The sequence below is a fragment of the Malaclemys terrapin genome, chromosome 5 (assembly GCF_027887155.1).
Source record: "Malaclemys terrapin pileata isolate rMalTer1 chromosome 5, rMalTer1.hap1, whole genome shotgun sequence".
Taxonomy (NCBI): Eukaryota; Metazoa; Chordata; order Testudines; family Emydidae; genus Malaclemys; species Malaclemys terrapin.
Genome location: NC_071509.1, coordinates 3,744,354 through 3,766,639, shown reverse-complemented (window position 1 = coordinate 3,766,639; position 22,286 = coordinate 3,744,354). Strand labels below are relative to the sequence as shown.

Here is a 22,286-nt window from a genome sequence, read left to right as displayed (position 1 = left end):
AGATGAACAGTGGTCAAAAGCTACTGGGTTGTAAAATTTGCTACTTTCTCTGCTAGTTAGTTGCATAAATGATCCAGTCAGGGAACAGAAGCAGTAGCACAATAACTAGCCAAACAGCACAAGTTGCAAGAGTTTAAGATCTTTGGGGCAGAAACTGTGTCTACCAACAAGGTGTGTACAGACCCTTGGACAACAATGTCTCAGTCAAGGGTGGGGTGTTTCTGGGCACTGTTGCAATACTAATAATAATTGAACATAATAATAAGTACGTGAATATCTGCAATGAACACTTACAGATGTCAGAGTATTCAATGGTAAAAATTACATATAGCTGCAAACAACAAATAAATCTGAGAATTTCACCAGGCAAATGTTGAAATATTGGAGTTTCCTGAGGGATGGGGATTATCATTATGGAGGTGCTAGTTGCAACTCCATAGTGAAGGTTGAATTGAGGTGTGCACTACCCGAAGGCTGAATCCCTGCTTTATGTATGACAAATACAGAATATCCAGCACTTATCTTTGAAAACATAATTAATGTTCTGAGACATTACAAATAAATCTGTTAACTAGTTTAGCAAATACAATTTTAAAAGGGGTCCTTTAACACATTTTGCATCTCCCCTTTGTCCCAAATTATCTTAATAACTGAGTAACACAGATTCTTCAAACTTTCCATGTAGTTAAAATTCACTGGAATCTTATGTGTGCACACACTTGAAGAAATTAAATTGTAATTAAGCTAAATTACTACTGATTGTTGTACGTAACTGTTATGCTTTATACAGCCTATGGATAGGACCAAGTCCACAGCTCGTGGAACTCTTAAATGGACTCATTGAGACATCACTTTTCCTCTACAACTAATCTGCATGCAACAGTTCTATTGGCTGCAGTATATTAGGGGTAGGCAGGAGATAGGGACACAGCTGTCAAGTGTTCTGATTGGTAGATTACTTGGTCTAGCCCCATCACTGCATTTTAAATGTTCCATAGCCACATGCTAGCTTGGGCATCCGTATCGGAAAGGCGCCGCTGCAGGGAGAACAGAAGAACAATGTACCAAGGGTGGTACCATGGTGGATTCTCCATCATTGACAATTTTTTCTTCCCAAAAGCTCTGCTGCAGGAATTATTTTGCGGCAGGTCTCTGGCCTGTGCTATACAGGAGGTCCAACCAGATGATCAGAATGGACTTGGGATCTATGAATCTGTGGTAAAAACCCCATGTGGACATGTCCTAAGAGGTGGGTACACTAGTCTTAAACCTTGGATTGCCACTGGTGGCATATCCACAGCCTCCTGTCTCATCTTGTCTCACTGTCTTCCCGGGCCACATGGCCAAATCCAATCCCAGTGAGATCCGGTGGGGGCCTGTGGACTTCAGAGGCATTGCACATGTGGAATTTTTGGCCATAAAAGTTTTTCCAAATATTTAACCTAAATTTTTGCAGCTGCAGCCTCTACGCCCCATTCCTAAGCAACAAAAGGTCCTGTTTTCATGCAAAGATCCTTCGCAATAAAGAACAAGGAGACAAGGAGGGTCAAATGCATGGGGTGTCAGCGGTGCGGCTTGGAAAACAGAATGGGTTCCAAGGGTTTCCCCGAGAGGCGTCAGCAGGTCTTTAGATCGTGAGGTTTATTATATTTAATCACATTCTTGTAGGATTCCAGCACAGGGCACGGGAATCGGTTTATTGCAGCCTAATATTCTGTGGCTTTTATTTTAAATTAACGACTTGCAGCTTTTTTTTTTTCTTTTCAAAATTTTACTTGAACTAAAACGAAAACATATTCACCTAAATTAAAGATGCTGACTAACGGGGGAGGGAAAGGCTATTTATGGACCTTTGTTTCCATATTCTAAATCCCAGCAAAGCCACCCATTCTCCTTTCTGCATGGAGAAGGGAAACCACTTTGGGGGAAAGACACATTTTCTGGGCATAAAAAATATCTTGGGTTTTAAAGGTAACTGTGTTCATTCAACAGGACAGATGGGTCTATGTAAAGGAGCTGTGAACACAATGTACATGGCACATTGTACCATATCTGTAGAGATGCCACTGCGGGGATTTTCCTTGCAAAAAGCCGCAGCAGCTACAAGAACCTACAGTGAAACAAATGTAACATACGCCATCAACTACCTGTTCAGTACAGCCTGCGGAAGCCCATCTCGGTCTCTTTTAGCAGTAGAATTTCAACCTAGCCTTATCAAATCCAAGGGGATTTATTGTGCCTAATCCCAGAGAAACACGAAGTTTAGATACAGACTCAGATTCTATTAGAGTTCTTTGAAGGGGTCAACAAACATGTGGACAAGGGGGATCCAGTGGACATAGTATACTTAGATTTCCAGAAAGCCTTTGACAAGGTCCCTCACCAAAGGCTCTTAAGTAAAGTAAGTTGTCATGGGATAAAAGGGAAGGTCCTTTCATGGATTGAGAACTGGTTAAAAGACCGGGAACAAAGGGTAGGAATTAATGGTAAATTCTCAGAATGGAGAGGGGTAACTAGTGGTGTTCCCCAAGGGTCAGTCCTCAGACCAATCCTATTCAACTTATTTATAAATGATCTGGAGAAAGGGGTAAACAGTGAGGTGGCAAAGTTTGCAGATGATACTAAACTGCTCAAGATAGTTAAGACCAAAGCAGACTGTGATGAACTTCAAAAAGATCTCACAAAACTAAGTGATTGGGCAAAAAATGGCAAATGAAATTTAATGTGGATAAATGTAAAGTAATGCACATTGGAAAAAATAACCCCAACTATACATACAATATGATGGGGGCTAATTTAGCTACAACAAGTCAGGAAAAAGATCTTGGAGTCATCGTGGATAGTTCTCTGAAGATGTCCGCGCAGTGTGCAGAGGTGGTCAAAAAAGCAAACAGGATGTTAGGGATCATTAAAAAGGGGATAGAGAATAAGACTGAGAATATATTATTGCCCTTATATAAATCGATGGTACGCCCACATCTCAAATACTGCATACAGATGTGGTCTCCTCATCTAAAAAATGATATACTGGCACTAGAAAAGGTTCAGAGAAGGGCAACTAAAATGATTAGGGGTTTGGAACGAGTCCCATATGAGGAGAGATTAAAAAGGCTAGGACTCTTCAGCTTGGAAAAGAGGAGACTAAGGGGGGATATGACAGAGGTATATAAAATCATGAGTGATGTGGAGAAAGTGGATAAGGAAAAGTTATTTACTTATTCCCATAATACAAGAACTAGGGGTCACCAAATGAAATTAATAGGCAGCAGGTTGAAAACAAATACAAGGAAGTTCTTCTTCACGCAGCGCACTGTCAACTTGTGGAACTCCTTACCTGAGGAGGTTTGAAGGCTAGGACTATAACAGCGTTTAAAAGAGAACTGGATAAATTCATGGTGGTTAAGTCCATTAATAGCTATTAGCCAGGATGGGTAAGGAATGGTGTCCCTAGCCTCTGTTTGGCAGAGGATGGAGATGGATGGCAGGAGAGAGATCACTTGATTTCTCTCAATTGCCTGTTGGTCCACTCCCTCTGGGGCACCTGGCATTGGCCACTGCTGGTAGACAGGATACGGGGCTAGATGGACCTTTGGTCTAACCCGGTACGGCCGTTCTTATGTTCTTACGTTCTTCAAAGGCATTGGGTTTGGCCTTTCTTTGTTGTATACGTGAACAAATATCGAATCAGGTGAGGGCAGTGTTGGTGGGGAGGAATTAATTGGATCTATTCCAATTAGGGAAATGGAAAGCAATGCAGCTAAATTCTGACTTCAGGGGTACATGGGCAGCTCCTGTTGACTTCAATAGAAGCAGAAATTGTCCTATAGTTTATGGGTCAAATTCAACCATGGTCTAAGCAGGTGGAATTTTGTCCTGACATAGAACCCACTGCAGATCTACAAAGCTACACCTTGTGGCTATCGACACAGAGCAAGGGACACAATTTTATCACCCTGTCTGGCAACAAAAACTACCCAAACTTTTAATTTTGCACAAAACTCAAGGTGGGAACAAGATACTCCACTTTGTTATAAATGGGCAAGAGGCGGAATGATTTTACACCAACCATGGGTCCTCCCTCCATACAGCTCTAGCCTTCAGAGCACTCCTCTAGACTCGGAGGACCAAGATTGCCCTGAAAACCTATCTACAGGCTGCTGCCTTCAAAGTACTTAGGCTGAAAATCACTCCAGTGCAGAGGTACAGCACCACTTGTCTCTACACAGCTTATATCCCACTTAAGACCAATGTTGAGGGCTTAAATGATGCCTAGGTCTCCTGCTAATCCTCTGAACAGGGACGGGTTTCAGCCTGAATAAGTTTATAAGCTCTTCCCGCAGATGATGAGAAAACATACCACTTTGACAAATGAACTGGGTAAATAAGATCTAGAGCATCACGAACTGCCATGCAGGATCTGGATAATGGTCACCTAATCCTACATCTTGGACTCAAACCCATATCCTTTCTTCTTCACAAGGCTAACCCTCCAAAACATGCAAAGCTGGGCACTTACAATCGGAATAGGAGGGAGGATACTTTCTGGTCTTCCTCCCTAACCCCACCTCATTTTCTTTGACTTTAAGGCAAACGATTGACCAAAGATAAACATACCAACAAACCGTCACTTTTCTAGCAGATCAGAGGAACCTTTTACCAAAAGCCCTGGTCCAATTTTTGGAGATTTAAAAAAAAATGATAGTCTTTATGAAAACCAGGCAACCCACTTAAGTAAGTTAGAAATGAAGCAATACATACATGGAGATCGGCCCGAGAAGCTGGCATGTTAATTAGAGCGGAGCTGGTCATGCCCTCTGCAAGCTACAAATTAAAATGACTGGTTAGCAACGGGGTTAGGGAAACACAGTTCAACGTACAATGACAAAAGCAAATTTTAGAACAAAATTAAGGAATCAAAACAATGCAAAAGCCTTCAGAATAACAGAGCCACATTCTCCCAAGACTGGACTCTGCCAGCGTGAGGGGAGGATATGGACCATGATCTGTAATCATTTCCATAGCTTTTTTTAGGATAAGCTAAGACGTTCAGGAAAATCCAAATCTGAGAAAAACGGAAGGGTTTGTGGGGGTTGAGGTTGGGCAGTGTTCAGTGAATTTAGTGTTGGGGAAAAGAGACAGATTGACAGCTCTGGAGACTGAAAGTTTCCGCCCATGGATCAGGGACAGCATAGACAATTGCAGGCCAAGTGTCCCCAGGGTTGCCTTACCAATGTGCTACCTTGTCTTCACTAAGAAAATCAGAGCATGGCCCAGAGGAGCGTGATGAACACCATGTCAAACACAACTTTGCTGTCAGCTTGGAGGGGGACTGGTCAGGTCTCCGGTCACCACCAGGATTCCAGAGGCCTGGTATGTTCTCCTGACCAGCTGACACAGGGCTCAGTTCCTGTCTATGTGAGAGCTGACTCGTGGTTAACATCATGTTAGTTAACACGACCCCTTGAGCTTGTGTTCTAACGTCACCTAAATTTCTAGCACAGATGAGGCCTGAGTGTGAGGGACGAGAGTTTGGACTCCATGGCCCAGTAGCCTTGGCTTCTCTGCTGAGATTGGGAGCCAGTGGTAGTGGGGTTTTGTGTGACTGTCCATTGGAAACTGCACTGAGACTCATTCTATGTAGAGGCCATGAATGAGGCTGGAAAATGTTATAAATACTTTCTCACACATAAAGCAAGATGGCAGCTCACCCTGTCAACATACAGAACCAGGGGGGCTGGAACAATTTTTACAGTGGGGGTGCTGAGAGCCATTGAACCAAATTGTAAATCCTGTATATGATGGAAACCACTTCAAGTCAGGAGGTGCGGCAGCCCCCCAGCACCCCTAGTTCCAGGATGTATGCACAGAACCTGAAATGCAATGAGCTACATTCACTGCTGAGGCCAATGGTGTCAGCAGGAATGAATCTGGCCCAATGTGTTTTTGCACAGGCGGTTAGGAAACTCACAAGCCAGATCTGTTCTAAACAAGCGCTGAACGGAGCTGTTTGTCCTTGGCCAACAAACAGCTGTCTGGCTGGTTGTTTAGATTGTCTCTTCACCACAGCTAATGCAGCAGCCTGAAACTGGACCAACATCTCAAAAGAAGGAAATGTCTGAACTGCACATTTCTTTTGGGGGTGAGAAACGGTGGGACAAGCAATGGGAGAGGCTCATCGAGAGACCATGTATTGACGTGAACATCAAGCTGAACTTGACAAATTTCAACCCAGTTATGTATCGTTGCCGATGGCCCCTCACCGTCCCTGGAGTGAAGCATCCAGGGTGCTATAAAGGGGGGGCAGATTGTCATAATTGTGACACATGGGGGGAGGCTGATTCTAGAGCCAGACTCTAGAGTGGAATCCCACTATCTGGGCTCAAGCCACAAAGTTTGGATCCAAATCCAGGCTTCCAGAGCATCTGGAGCTGTTCAGGGGTCGGGCACAAAGAGGGAGCCCATCCCCCCGTTCTCGGCTGGAAAATCACCGATGCTGTGCGCAGGGACTCAGATTTGGGCTTTGACTTCAGCCCATCCCCCACAAGTACCCTGAAGGTTTATGGCAGATTAAACTCAGACTGAGAGCCTTGTGATCTGTTATCCATCAGCTCCACCAGGAGAGCCAAGATTCTCCTTTCCACCTGGCTGGGCTGGTGGTCAGAGCGCGTCTCAGCTGAAAAGCGCCATGGGGCTCAGATTTCCAAACGGGCTCGGTGCCCACACCAGGGGGGCAGATTTCAGCTCCCATTGAGGGACCTAGGTGACTTTTAAAAGAGCCCACGGAGAACGAGAGCTGCCGGGGGGCTGGAAATCTGGCTGCTCTACCAGGTGTCTAAATGGGCGCTGGGCTCTTCTGGAAAACCCGGCTGACAAATATGGGTGTTGAGTCCTCGTCAAAGTTCGGGCCCACGGGCATCCACAGAAGGGTTTAGTGTAACTGGGTGCCAAGGTGGCTTTCAGGAACCCTACAGAAGAGCCTGGGTGGAGTAGAGTACCCTTCTTGTGGGTCTCAGGCAGTGCATTTCTTGCTCTACGTTATTAACCACGACATTTCTAATGCATTATGTACATGGTAACAATGGGCACATTCTGCACACGTTTTTTTTAAACAAACTGATTGTCCCAACCCTGCTAGAGAGAAGGGTGCACCTCAGCTCGGCAGCATCAGAGGCCATTTTTTAAAACAAAGACAACAATGCGATCCTGTTCCCGAATGACATTAATCTGATGTGCAAGGAACCAAAACCAGACTTGGCAAGAAGGGGAGCAAACGGCTTAGAGACATGCTGAGGAATACACAATGCACTCAAGACGAGGAGAAAAATAACCCTTTCCCTCGCTTCAAACACAATCGGACAATCAGTACAGAGCAATGCTGGCGTCCACTCCCCTCCACACGTGTGTGCAAGCGTGAGGCAGACGGGGAGTCCATACATGGCCGGGTAAAGATTCCATTTGCCAAAGACAAGACAGAAAAATGCCCAAAGCAGTTTGGGACCAACTACAGAGAGGTTGTCATTTTCTATTAAATTCTATAGGACTAGAATTGCTTCCATAGTCCTTTATTTGTTTCACACACATTAAATTCCACAGGACTTTTGCATAGCAGGGTCAATTTTCATGGGCTTTTTGGGGTGACAATTGGAAGGTTGGTTGGCCGACAGGAGATTGTTGTTATTATTTTCAGAGAGTATGGCTGGTCTCCTGGATTTGAGGCGATTTCAGTGAAGTGTATTTTTTCACTTGATTTGATTTATTACCAGATCCAGTCTTTTACAACAGAAACCCTTGTTTTATAACTTACCGTAAATAGAAATGAACCTAGTACATACATAAATACAAATGATAAATTGGCCTATGGGACTCCCTAAAGCTGAACTGATGAGACCTTTCATTATCTCACGTTTAGGTCCAACTTTCTGTTTTTCTTACATTTAGCTGCGTAACCTGGTCATGAGTTGTCCTATCAAAACTCTACACAATATTACACTTTTCTCCTTTTTCCTCCTATTTTCGTTGTTTTAATATCTTAATTCTGAGTTTCACTATTGTTGAAGGGGGTTCTCTCTCCCATAGTATTCAAAGAATGTTCTCAAACTACCCGATTTGGTGACAGCGATTCCTCCAGCAAACTCCAAAAAGTTCCACCAGATTTCTCAGTACAGGAGTTAGCTTTTTTCTTTCTCCTTTGTAAAACTCTGACTTGATGAGTTAATCTTTCTAGTGCCAGAATTTCCCACACTTTTTGATACCAGTCAATAAATTTAGGGGAGTCACTCCTCTTCTACCATCTTGTTATGGCAGTTCTAGCAGCAACCAGGAGATGAGTGATCAGTTCTTTAGGGCTTTTATAAGATGCAGAGTTTTTAGGACAATTTAACAAAAACACTAAGGGGTTATCTGACAGCTGACATCATTATTCTCCTGTCTGGAGTCTCCAACAACTCTCTGAAATGTCTTAATTTGGGGGCAGGCCCACCATATATGCTCCTATTTCACCACATCATTTTGCCCGTCCCTGTACCATACATTTCTTTAATTTTAAGGGGAGTTGGGTGCCTTTGATAAAGAATTTTAATGTAATTTTCTTTTATTAACCTGTTTATTGAGGTGAACAGACAATCGCTCCATATGTTCTCCCATTCCTCAATTTTGGTGTCTATGCATACCTCAACTTTCCATCTTTTCATGAACATAGTTATTTCCTCTGGGTAACAGCGACTACTTTGTTAGGCATGGAGATAAGCCTTTGAGTTTCATGGATGTAGTGAGTAGTTTCTCAAATGCTATCAATTTTCAGCCTAGGTTTGCCTTTTTGTAGGGGTGGGGTGAAAAATGTCTCAACCATATTGATATGCTGGAATGTTGATGTCTTTTGCAAGGTGTAGTTCAACGGAGCATGTTTTTGATTCTTGTAAGACATGCCTAGAGCACTGGCAAGTACTTTTTTCCTTTGCTGGATGTATAAAATTGAAATGAATAACTAAATGGTTTAATTTCTTTTTACATATACATAAAAATTTAAACTTTAAGCTACTCCCTGCTCAGGGTTCTTTGAGGCGCACCATAGTCTCTACGTATGCCTTCGAGAGACTGACAGATCTTTGGGGCCAGAATCGTCTTAATTTGTGAACCTTGCGCAAACAGTCAGTACTAAAATAATAACAGTAATTGTCCTGCCAGTTGTTTTGCTCTTGATTAAAATAGACATTCAGGAGCAATAAACAAAGAGGTAAAGACACAGGAATGGAAAATGTTAGAAAAGCACGAAAGATTTACTTTTACAACTCCCAAAGCAAAAGCAAAGCAAAGGTGTTGGTGCTCTGTGGATATTGAGCTCATATCGAACTCTGTGGATGTCAAAGTGCTTTACAGAGGATGGCAAATATCATCACCGCTATTTTACAAGTGGAGAAACCTATAGCATTGAAAGGTGAAGTGATCTGACCATGGTTACTGGCAGAGCCAGGACAAGAATCCAGCTCCCTCATCAGACAGGCCAAAGCCCTATATAGACTATAATGCCTATACAGACAGTATCCATGGAATATGGGTATGTGCTCTGTACAGTCCATCATTCCCACAGCCTCATAGACAGGGAAGTTGTCGGGTTAAAAAAAAAAAGATGAAAGAAAAACAACTTTTGATTGGTATGTTTTGGACACTCTGTGCCAAATTCTCATAGATTCAAGGCCAGAAAGGACCATAATCAGATCTAATCTGACCTCCTGTATAGCCCAGGCCATCAGCGATGCAACCCGGCCACACAGTTGTCTAGAGAAGGATTTAAAGGTTAACACAATTTGACTACCTCCTTCTAAAAGTCTAATGTAAACAAAGCACATTCCCTTTAATGCTGCTAAACTGGTCACGTTAAGCACATGCTAAGCTGGACACGGCCCTTGCAGTGCACATACGATCAATTGCACGTGAAAAATTAGAATCCAATGACGAAAATCTGGCCCATGGAACCTAGAGACGAGTTAAGGCTGGAGAACTACTCAGGGAGAAGAGCTGGAGACTCCAGGAAGGGGGACTTGGTTATTTCTATTGATTTTACACGGAAACAGCTTGAATGCTGTGGCAATGTGTGGCCGGATTATACCCTAAGACACATAGATACTAGATCAGGAACACTCCAAAGTCTGGAGGGTTTTAGGGCTGGGAGATTGAGGCTGTCTCTGATTAGCGCATGTAATGGTGAACGACAACAGGTTCAGACCAGCAGCTCAAAGCCCAGGAGCTTTTCAGAGCCTGTCTGCTCTGGAAGTCGTGCTAGATCAAGTTCCTGTATGAAATGTACTAATAGACCCCCTGGTCTCAGCTGGGATGGAAATGACTGTTTTCCTTTGTGGTTTCAGCATTTCCTGGCCAAATCCTGGCAAGGAATCACCCAGTTCTGCAAGGTGCTGCAGTGAGAGTCCTCACTTCCCATGGAAGGCAATGGAGATGAAGGTCGTATTCAGAGCTTGCGGGAAGCTTCTGCAACGAAGCCAGAAACCAGGCAAATCTCAACTAAGCTTTAGGATTTGATGATACCGGAGGAGACACCTTCTACATTTTGCGGGGGATCCCTTCCCATGATTAGTGCAGTAATAACCTTAACCCCTTGTATCTGAAGAGCTCATGGCCTCTGCAGGAGTGGTTAAGTATTATTCTTCTTGAGCCAATGGAGAAAGTGAGGCACAGAGGCCGGATTCAGAACCAAACTTTCTCTGGGTTTTGATCCAGGATTCACATGTGAACTGCTGCATTCAAACCTGGACCTCGAACTCCTCCAACATTGTAGGGGTTCAGAGCTGGGGTTCGGACCCCTTGCTATGTTTGCATATGCGGTAGCAGCCCCCCGCAATGCTGGACGAATGCCGAGGTTCGAAGCAGTTAACTATCGATCCCTCTTTTCTCTCCCCCAACCCCCTGCTGCTCTCTGGCCCTAAATAAAATTAATGTTTGTTCTCTCTGTTCCTGGCTGGAATAGCATGCTGGGGGGTGAGGGGGATGAGGAGGGGTGGATCTTGTGGCGCCAGTGGTGACAGGGTGCGGCAAACAGAATAATTATTTGCCCATGACGATCCACCACATCTAAACAGGATTAATTTTTGCCATTTAAACAGTTGCGCGATGCCAGGGCATTCTGTATACACAATAGCGGAGCCTTCCAGCCCCACTCCAAATTAGCCTAATTAGGAGCAGGCTTCAGGGTCGGCTTAGAGAAGAAACGGTCTGTAGTCTGATGCGGCGTGTCCGTCTCCCAGCAGCTGTTTCAGCCCTAACGCTCTGGAGATTTGGTAGAGATCAGCTGGAAAAAATAAACGCAGCCCCGCGCTGACAGACAGATCAGCAGAGATAGTGGCTGCATAGACTCAAATTAAATAGATACACACACACTCTTGGTGCGTGCCAAGGGCCTGATTCTGCATTGCTCCAAACCTCCAGCTGTCATTTACTTCACATCTTCAGCAGCATTTTCCATTCACTTGACATTCAGGGGGTTGGACTAGATACCTCCTGAGGTCCCTTCCAACCCTGATATTCTGTGATTCTATGACACTGGCGGAAACAGCTGCACAAGGCATGTGGCGATGGGGAAATCAAACACGCTTCTGAAGAGGCCTCTGATGCAACCCCCGCTTAGAGGGTGCAATTATTACTATTTATCGCTTCTATGGCTCAGTGGCAGGCGAAAATGGGAGCATTCGGGTATGGAGCCTGATGCTGCTGAAGTCAACGGCAAAACTCCCATTGACGTCAGTGAGCAGAATGGGACCTTTGAGGGTATATCTACACGCAGCTCGAGCAGACGTACCTGGGCCAGCGGGGTTCCCAGAGCAGTGATGTTGCAGCCACATGGGTTGGATGCGCCTGTCCAGAACCCTGGGTAATTACCAGCAGTGCTAGCTCACACTGCTGCTGTATCACTCCCGTACCCGAGCTAGGTCGATTCAAGCTAGATCAGGCATGTCAGCTCGAGCGGCAAACACAGCCAGTGGCTGCAGTGTAGAGATAGCCTTAGAAACCTGAATCGCTGATTGGTGCCTAACATTGTGTGGGTTTGTAGTTGTCATTAACTGCACCCCCAACGCTGGTGGTGACCTTTTAAAAATAAACCAGGGCTCGTAGGTATCATAGAATACCAGGGTTGGAAGGGACCTCAGGAGGTCATCTAGTCCAACCCTCTGCTCAAAGCAGAACCAATCCCCAGCTAAATCATCCCAGCCAGGGCTTTGTCAAGCCGGGCCTTAAAAACCTCTAAGGAAGGGGATTCCACCACCTCCCTAGGGAACCCATTCCAGTGCTTCACCACCCTCCTAGTGAAATAGTGTTTCCTAAAATCCAACCTAAACCTCCCCCACTGCAACTTGAGACCATTGCTCCTTGTTCTGTCATCTGCTACCACTGAGAACAGTCTAGATCCATCCTCTTTGGAACCCCCCTTTCAGATAGTTGAAAGCAGCTATCAAATCCCTATTGTCTATGTCCATCCCAAGTATATGTCTATTTATATACGCATGCACGTCTAACTGCAGTTTCTGTCTCTCTCCAGCGTATTGCAGACATGTGAGCATGCATATAGAGCTGCACAACAAATAGCAAATATGCTTCAGGGAACAAAATCATTTTTTCAATTTAAAAAAAAATGCAGATTTTTCAATTCAAATTAAAACCCCAGCATGACATTTTTCAGTTTTCCAAACAAAATAACTAAAAAGATTCTGAGTGTTTAGGGGTGCCCTTTGCTCCTTTTTTTTCTCCCCCTTCCCCTCCATTTTTCAGTAGCAACATGGGGGGGGGGAAGAGTGGAGAAAGCAAAAAAGAAGAATGGGGAGGGGATAGCGTGAGAAAGGGGAAGCAGAAATTAACAATCAACACTGTTTTTTGTTTTTCCCATTGAAAAAAAAAATCAGAAGAAATTACAGAGGTTTGAAAATCTTCCTGACATTTTTGAAAAAAAGGCCATTTTTCAGACCAAAAAAAAAATTAATTCTGAACAATTTCATCCAGCTCTGCACAGCCTAGAATATAATGAGCGTAAAATCAAGGGGCCAGAGTTCACTGTCGGCATAAGGGACAGCAACTCCGATAAGAGGAGGCTGGTCTTGTGGACAGGAACTCAGGAGATCTGGATTCAACATCCAACTCTTCATAGACTCCCTGTGTGACCTGCAACAAGTCACTCAGGCCTAGTCTACACTGGGGGTTTGGGGGGGGGGGATCGATCTAAGATACACAACTTCAGCTCGAGAATAGCGTAGCTGAAGTCGACGTATCTTAGATCAACTTAGAATCACTTACTTCGCGTCCTCGCGGCGCGGGATCGACAGCCATCACTCCCCCATCGACTTTGCTTCCGCCTCTCCCCGAGCTGGAATTCAGCAGTCGACAGGAGAGCGATCGGGGATCAATTTATTGCGTCTACACTACACGCGATAAATCGATCCCCGATAGATCGATCGCTACCCGCCGATCCGGTAGTGTAGACGTACCCTTAGGGCCAGACCCTCAAAGGTATTTAGGCTCCTCCATTGAACTCAATGGGAGTTCAGTGCCTGAAACCTTTGAGGATCTGGGCCTTTATCCCTCCGTGCCTCAATTCCACATCTGTAAAATGGGGACTGTAATCCTCTCTCTTCCTATTTGTCTGCCTCCCCTGTTGATATTGTCAGCTGTTCCGCACAGGGGATGACTCTCGCAGTGCGTCTCTGCAGGGCCTGCCACAATGGAGCCATGAATTTGGTGGGGGCTCCTTTAAATATGAATAACATGGGCAACAGGTGTGTTGTCTGTGGTCAGACAGGAGAATCAGGCTTTATGGACAGCAGCCACCCATGCCTCAAGGGACATTCTGCCCTCATGGGGAGATTCTTACCAACCCAAGACAAATGAAGGGGAAAAAATGGCCGATACCCCCGGACATTTCAGAGACTGCCCCCGGAAAATGACCCAGGAGGCTGCAACACTGATTCCACGCCCAGGCCCTGAGAGCGTTTCTATCGGGGCAGCAACCTGTGAGTGACGGCGGCGCCGATACTCTTGCCTCTATCCATGCTGCTGGAGGCACTGGGGGTTGGCAGGGGTCTTTACGCTGGTGGCCAGGATGAGAGCCCAGCCCCCGCCACACTAAAGACTCCAGGAAGAATTACCATGAGGCGAGATTCCTCCTCTAGGAGGCCTTCATCAGTGGGGAAAGGGAGCAGAGTTCCTCTCCCTCGGCCGTGCTTCCTGACCTCCGCTGGGATTACAGCTGCTCCCTTCTGGTGCAGCGAGGGCCGAACGGCAGCATTTAGTCACTAGTCTGAGAAGGCGGCCCCCCATGGAGAGCTCTAGAACCAGCCTGAGAGACAGGCGCATTTTGCAGGCAGCAATGAGAATAGTAACTTGCCCGGGCCACAACTCCTTAACGCTTTCCACTCCTACCCCGAGGCCAGGGTCTGTGACCCATCTAGATCTGAAAGAGGCTTGCCTGTAGCTCTGTGCCTCGCAATGGAAGGTCTGCAGAACAGCGCACTTGAGCAACTGGGCCAACAGGAACTGGCACAGAGGCCTTGCTTAGCGTGCCGGGCAGAAACTCCCAGTGCAGCTGCAGCCTTGTCTCCGTGCCCGCAAGATTCTCAGCGTGCTGCTCTAATAAAGAGCATTTATAAGAGGAAATATTTTTTTCCCCACACAAAGGCAGCCATTGGAATAATAAACCGCCGGCAAAATAAAGTTTAGGAATTTCCATTAACAAGAGAAAGAGGGCAATTAGTGAAGTGGCTTGGATCGCCCGGGTACGTCTGTTTGCCCAGTCTCAGAACACCAGACTGAGAGGATGGCCAGGGAAAATGAAAGGCAGCAACTTTAAAAATGGATCAAAGGAAATGCTTTATCTCATAATGAGCCTGGGGAACTCTCTGCCACAACGTACCACTGAAGCCAAGAGATTAGCAGGACTGGACATTTGTACGGATAACAGAAATATCCAGGTAAAATAGCAGATGTTAAAAAAAATAATTAACAAGTGCTTTGGAAGGGATAGAAACCCTCCTGCTTCAGGGCATAGCCCAACCTCTAATTAATGGGTGGTCAGGAAGAAACCTTTTTCTGTGGGCAGGTTAGTCCATTAATTGTTGGGTCTCTTGCCTCTTCCACTGAAGCAGTTCCTACCAGCTACTATTGGAGACAGGATATTGACCTAGACAGACCAGTGACTGATCCAGTCTGGCAGTTCCTATATTCCTAATGCAAGGAACTATTTGAACCTCTCCCCCAAGCTCGAACTCGGCACTCTGCCTTATGGTTTGGAAGAGTGTTGTTTACTCCTTCCTCACCCTCTGCCATTCTCTCTCACTTCTGGGCTTCCCTGGCTCTAGCAATGTTGCTGAGGCAGATTCAGGGAATACTGGGCATCTCTCTCTGAGGCCTGTTCTTGCACGCTCTCTGGCCCGATCTGCTCTATATGGTAATTAGTAACAACCGCTCCATGCAGCTACTCGCCTCTCCATTTCCAGATATGTCTTGCTAACAAGGGTTGGCCCTCACATTAGGTAGGACCTAGAAGCAATCATGTTTGATAGCTATCTCGCAAAATCCCATCACCACCTACCCTCCCCCCCTTTGCAGCCTGGCATGTTCCCCCAAACTCTGGCGGTGATGATCCCAATTTGGGGGCATGCTTCCTTGAACAGAACCACAGCATCTTGGATGGTCACCTATCACTACTGGAATCTTGCCGCTTTGCAGCTGCCAAATCTGGGCCCAGCCCGAGAAGCTCAGATCCTGCTGAAGTCGATGGGCGCCCAGCACCTTGCAGGGCTGGGACCTTCGGTGTCTTTAGGTGCTGTGTAAATGATGCCCTGTTACCTCTGGGGGATTGCGGGCTGGCGGGCTCACTCACCTGCCTGGGGCAATAACCAGCCACCCCCGATCAGCTCACTCTCAGTCCTTGCCTCAGGGCTCAGTTTATTGTCCATGTGCACTGACAACAGAAAGCAATTGTCCTGCTCCCAGTATGCCTTATGGGCCTCTGGCAGTTTAGTGGTCGGCGTCTCCCCTCAGCCTGCGGATGGTCCACAGAGCCATCCACCCACTGCCTGCAGCTTGGCCTGTAGCTATAGGAGACCCTTCTCCTATTCCTCTCTGGGTCCCAGGCTCCCTAATGGGGCTGGGTCCCTCATCTGTAACCCCCTGCTGGTAATCACCAGGCGCAGTCACCTGACGCTGCCCCGTTGGGTCTGATGAGTCCCAGGCTGCTAAGAGCAGGGTTGCCTGGCTGCTCCCAGGCCCTTAAAGGGACTAGCCACCCTATTACAGGGACCTTTCCTCACTTTGAGGCATCATTCATTTCTGGCGGCTTGCAAGCAAAGCCCATTACAAATGGGATGAACTGGGAAACCATGCAAAGGGATCTATGTGCCAAAGGACTGTGTGTCACAGCCCCTGATGCAGGGGCTACCAGAGTTGAAAAGAGACCATTGCTTCAAACACAGCCACAGACCCCACCTCCCCCGGGCCCCTGGACACCACTCCAAACCCTTCCCACCAGCAATAATCACAGGACTGCAGGCTCTCACCTCGCACCCAGAGTGGCAGCGGTCTGCAGTTCCTATCTGCATGGCTGATAGCAAAGCTGCCCACAGTTTGGGGAAGGGGTTTATTTCCCCACCGCTGGCAGTAAAGAGAAACCTCAGGGCAACTACTGTACAACACAGAGAATCCCACTGAGGATCGGGGACCTTGTTTCCTGGTGCACGGGGCAGCGTACGTGCAGCCAGTTTAGCCGTTGCTGTGTTTGGATGTCTACCCCACCAGCTGTGATCCATCTCATTAGGCGGCTGTTCAGTTTGGGCTGGCCTCCCGCGAAATCCAAACACGCTGCCAGCAGCACAGACTAGAGCTGGTCCCAAATTTTCCAAGGAAAATGGGGGGAGGGGAGGTTCGTGGAAAAGAGGATTTAATCGAAAACAAAATATTCATTTTTGACAAAAATTTTCATTTTCCTGGAAGTTTTTCAAAGCAAACAATTTCCGGGAGGGAGGTGGGGGAGGGGACTTTCTTTTATTCTTTTCTCTCTTTTTATTTTTTTGGTAATTTTTACATTTTTTTGCTTTCAAAATGGTGGGCTTCCCTCCTTTCGGTCCGTTTTCCAATTTTGGCCAGTTGAAAACCAGTAACACTTTCACTTTTAAAAGCAACATTTTCACCATTTAACTGTGTTACATTAAAAGTAAAAGTGTTTGCCCTCCGTTATCCCCCCTTTTCTGACTGTTCCCCAACATTTATCAGTTGGGAAGCAATAATGGGAAAACCTAATTTCCCCCATTTCCAAATTTCCCGGCAGGAAAACCAGACTGTCCCAATGGGACTATTGCAAAAGGGGATTTTACCCAAGAGAACTTGTCCAGGAAAATTCCCAGTTCTCTGGCCAGCTCTAGTGAAGATCTTCATCTGCTTTAACTCACGGGTCATTGGAAGCACCCAGAGAACAATTTCTCCAGATCACCCCACAGCTGGCCCAAGTCCCATCCTGGGATAGCCAACCTTGCTGGGTGCAGTACACAGTCAGGGGTTAAATCTGTCCAGTGAAGTAACTGGAGTGACAGCAAAAATGACTCTGGCCCCAGGTGCCCATGTGAACGGCACCTTCCTCATGAGCAGGAGCCTGAGACACCTCATGTCTCCCATGACTGATGAAGCAGGGCTGAATTCTTAGCTATCCTGGGGTAAATCCAGAGAGACTCGGATGGAGGTGCTCCAAAATTAAACCATGGGACTGAGAGCAGAGCTTGCCTCACTGTTGCCTAGGAGACCGCCAGAAATGCTGCAGAACTGAAGCCAGAGTTTCCACCAGTATCGGCTCCCTCCCCACATTCCCCGTCCCTCCAGGCACCATCTCATGCCTAAACAAAGGTCGTCACCTCCCCCCCGCCATCCCTTACAAAGCCAACCAACACTGGACCCCCCCATCCCTCGCCCAGAGCAAATACTGTGCTCACAAAATCCTGGAAACGACCTTCTGAAATGCTAGTCAAGCAAACAACAGGCACGCCCTAATCAGATTATTTACCGGGCTTCGACCTGAATTTTGAAGGACATGCTTGAAAGAAAATGCTCAAACACCCCAGCCCAATCTCCAGGTGTCACGCTGCCAACAACAACAAATGTTCTGTGGGGTTCTTCTCAACAACATCTTTAGTACCAGTAACACACCTCATAACCAGCCACCTCGGTTTCCCCCCTCTGTGAAGTGGGGAGAATAGCATCTGTTCGAGCTAGACAAAAAACAGGATGACAGTTTCATGAACATTTTTGACTATGTCTAATAATAACACCAAGCTCTTCTATAGCACTTTTCATGAGGAGATCCCGCATTTTACAGATGAGGTGTAGAAAGGCCTTACCCAGGGTCACTAGCAGAGCTGGAACAGAACCCAGACCTCCTGAGTACCACGCTTGTCCCGTATTCACTACCCCACACTGCCTCTCCTTTGGCCTAAAGCGCTTTGAACTCTACAGCAGGAGAGTGGTTTTATCGTTCCGATGCTCAGCGAGATCTCCATGACCATCAGGGTCTGGACTCCGCAGAGGGAGAGCAGGGGGTCTGAACCCCAAAGAATAAATGTTGAATCAACTAATTTATAGTATCAGAGGGGTAGCCGTGTTAGTTTGAATCTGTAAAAAGCAACAGAGGGTCCTGTGGCACCTTTGAGACTAACAGAAGTATTGGGAGCATAAGCTTTCGTGGGTAAGAACCTCACTTCTTCAGATGCAAGTCTTGCACCGCAGGATTAGGGTTACCATACGTCCGGATTTTCCCGGACATGTCCAGCTTTTTGGTCCTCAAATCCCCGTCCGGGGGAATTGCCAAAAAGCTGAATATGTCCGGGAAAATGCCGGCATCCCTGCCCCAGTCCCCTGTTACCTGAGCGGCTCCAGCAGGCTGCGAGCTGCAGGCGGATTCCCCGCTGCGGCGGCGGCTTCTGCTGCTCCCCCCAGACACCTCAGCTCTGTGTAGCTGAAGAGCCAAGCTGCCCGAGCGCTACCGGCTTCACGGTTTGCCGGGCAGTCCCCAGACCTCCAGACTCTGCGCCCCCGGCTGGGCGCTTCCCCTCCCGGGCTCTGGCTGCGCTGGGGAAGCGCCAGGCCGGTGGCGCAGCGGGTCTGGAGGTCTGGGGGCTGCCCAGCAAACCGTGAAGCGATAGCACTCGGGCAGCTGTTTCGCGTGGCTGGGAGGGAGGAGGGGGAATGTGGGGCGCTCAGGAGAGGGGGTGGCGTTGGGGCGGGGACTTTGGGGAAGGGGCGGAGTTGGGGCGGGGGCGGGGCCCCGTGGAGTGTCCTCTCTTTTAAAACCTTAAATATGGTAACCCTACCCAGGATCAAACAGTCTCCTGGCCCCTTAGGGAAGTTCTGATTCAGATCCTGGTTTGAAGATGAACTTCATGCTTCGGTTCCATCGAAAGTTTGTGCTCCAATACGTCTGTTAGTCTATAAGGTGCCACAGGACTCTTTGTAGCTTTTTACAGATCAGACTAACACGGCAACCCCTCTGATATAAAAACTGGTGGCACGCTGGTCATGAATATATGTATGTGATGTACGGCTGGATGGTGTGTAAAGAGTTATGTTATGTGCTGGAAATATGTTCCTACAATATGTTTGGGGAGCAGTCTTGATAAAGAAGCCTGCCTTACACAAAGGAATGTGTATTTACCTGTCTGGGTCAAGCCATGAACAATGGCGATACATTTATATATAAGGTAAACAAAGCAATCGAGGTAACAGGAGGCAGCGAAAACAGCTTAGTGAGCATACAGGGGGACAGAGTCTGCACCCCACGACCTCTTCCTGGCTCTCGAGGCCAAGACAATGGACTCTGGGAAATACCAGGGGAGCCAAAAGATATTCTAGTTATCTAGACCCTAGGGGACAGCCCCCTCTGATTCTGGGAATGTTGGATCTCTTACCAAGAAAGGCTGGAGATGCGGTTAGCTTGATGGGAGTGAGCAAGCCAGGATCAAGTTTTGGGCACTAGAAAACATGCTGGTTTTGTTTGTTTGTAACCATACCCATTTCTTTTTCTCTTGCCTAGTGTCACTTAAAACACTGTTCTTTTTTAATACGGCGTTTGTCTTAGTTTTACTGTAACCCATGCCGTACTGTTATATTGACATAAAGAGTGAGTCCACAGCTCAGCCAACAGGCAGGTGTGGGTACTGGCTCTCTGGAGACAGCAAAACTGAATTATTTCCATGAGCGTCCAGTGAGAGGGACTGGACGCAATAGAGACACGTCTCTGGGGAACTCAGGAACGGGGGCTCCCTGACTGTTACTTGCCAGGCTAGGTGAAGATGGGCAGAGTCTCGAGGAGTTTGCTGGTGAAGCCCAGATTGGGATGGCAGGGAGCGGACACACAGTCTAGCCCCCAGCAAACCTCACCCCTGCTGACACAGTGGCTTACGGCTCTGGGTTTCCTGAACAGCAGAGCATCACAGTATCCTATTACTAAACTTTCAGTCTTTTCCAAGACATGTTCCAGTGCCTTTCCTGGTACATTGAGAAACATTATCATAAATAATTCAAATGAATCCACAAATGGCAAACAGAGAACCGAGTACATTTTTATCGCATGATCCTTTGGGTCGTCCCCGCCCCCTTTGATTATGAGTGTTCACTTAGACCAAACGTTTTCAAATCTGGGTGTCAAGTTCATCTGCTAGCTCCATATTTAGCTTGATTTTCACAGGTTCTCAGCCCCTGCCACACTCAGTGGTTGTGAGTGCCCAGTACTTTTGAGACGCCAAACCACTTTTATTTAGGTCGCTAACCGTGGATTTAGAAGCCTAATCTTAGGGCAGCTGCATTTCAAAATGTTACCCTTATTCTCTAGCTTTGCAAATTTCAGCCCTTTGCAATGGGCTTCCTTGCCAGGGGTGTGGATTAGCAGGGATGAGCCGTAGGCAAGGAGTCTAGTTTTATGCCGACAACTTTTACTGCTGCACTTTGACCCAAACTTTCAAGCCACCTAGTCAAAGGCCCTGGTGTGCAGAGATGCTGTGGATTGAGCACACATGACACACACTGGTGGGTAGGTTGCACTAAGATGCCACATTAGCGGCAGGGGAAGCAGCGTAATGCACACATAGGGTGGTGAATTAGGATTGAGATGTTTAATCAACTCCGGTTTGAATAAGGACTGGGAATGGCTGAGCCATTACAAACGTTGACTATCTCCCCTTGTAAGTACTCTCACACTTCTTATCACACTGTCTGTACTCGGCTAGCTTGATTATCACTTCAAAAGTTTTTTTTTTTTTTTAATTAATTGGCCTCTCAGAGTTGGTAAGACAACTCCCACCTGTTTATGCTCTCTGTATGTGTGTATATATATCTCCTCATTATATGTTCCATTCTATATGCATCCGAAGAAGTGGGCTGTAGTCCACGAAAGCTTATGCTCTAATAAATTTGTTAGTCTCTAAGGTGCCACAAGTACTCCTGTTCTTCTTTTTGTAGGATTGAGATGAAACCGAAGCGTTAAGTTCATCTTCAAACCAGGATCTGAATCAGAACTTCCCCAAAGTTCCAGGAGACTGTTTGATCCTGGGGTGCCGATGTGGACCCATTTCCAGGGAGGATCCTATAAGTTAGGGGGAGGAGACCTACTGGATTGCAGAGTCCCCAGGGGCATTACAGGAGGAGGTGACTGATACCCAGCCGAGGTGAGGAACAAGACAGAAGAAATGGGAGACCCTGCTTTCCACAGCAACGGAACACAAGGGATGATGAGAAACAGAAGAGAGATACTGTAAAAAAGCAGTATTGTTTCCAAGGAACAAGGGCTTTCCATTCCCAGGATTCTGTGCAGCATCAGGGGCTCTTTAAAGTAGGCAGTGAGGAATCTGCGGGATTGGCAAAGCGGGCGCTTAGCACACCAGAGGGGGGAAAGCAGGAGCCGATTAAAATGCTCCACTGACCTTCCTGGAACCCCTCATCTTAGGGTTTCTTAGCAATCGAGTTCACATGCAACCCTGTGCCTCAAACACACAGGCTTAACCATTTGCACATGTTCGACAGCAGCTAAGAAGGCCAAATGGTTACGGAGCTGGGAAGCCTCACGTTCGGGAGCTGAGCTCATAAATGGTGCCCTCTGGAGACCACAGTCTTCTCGACCGCATGTGCATGGATGGAATGCCAGCGAGCAGCGCCAGACTGGCAGCTCGGGAAGGGGAAACAGCAACATGTTCTTCCTTCGGCACCTCCACTAGAGCGAGTCAAATCCCCCGATCTCTGTAATCCCAGAAAATGCCACA

At 46.9% G+C, this 22,286-nt stretch overlaps 1 protein-coding gene across 8 annotated transcripts in view; it reads right to left on the bottom strand.

Moving 5' to 3' along the window:
- The window catches only part of DYSF (dysferlin), a 289,365-nt gene that overhangs the window by 66,297 nt on the left and 200,782 nt on the right, over positions 1-22,286 (bottom strand). For 5 of the 8 annotated variants that reach the window (XM_054030057.1, XM_054030060.1, XM_054030056.1 and 2 more), the window contains one exon: positions 4,759-4,821. The exons of the other annotated variants lie outside the window; for them this stretch is intronic. In XM_054030057.1, coding sequence (XP_053886032.1) covers positions 4,759-4,821 — 63 coding nt within the window. The remainder of the gene's footprint in view (positions 1-4,758; positions 4,822-22,286) is intronic. 8 annotated transcript variants of the gene reach the window in all.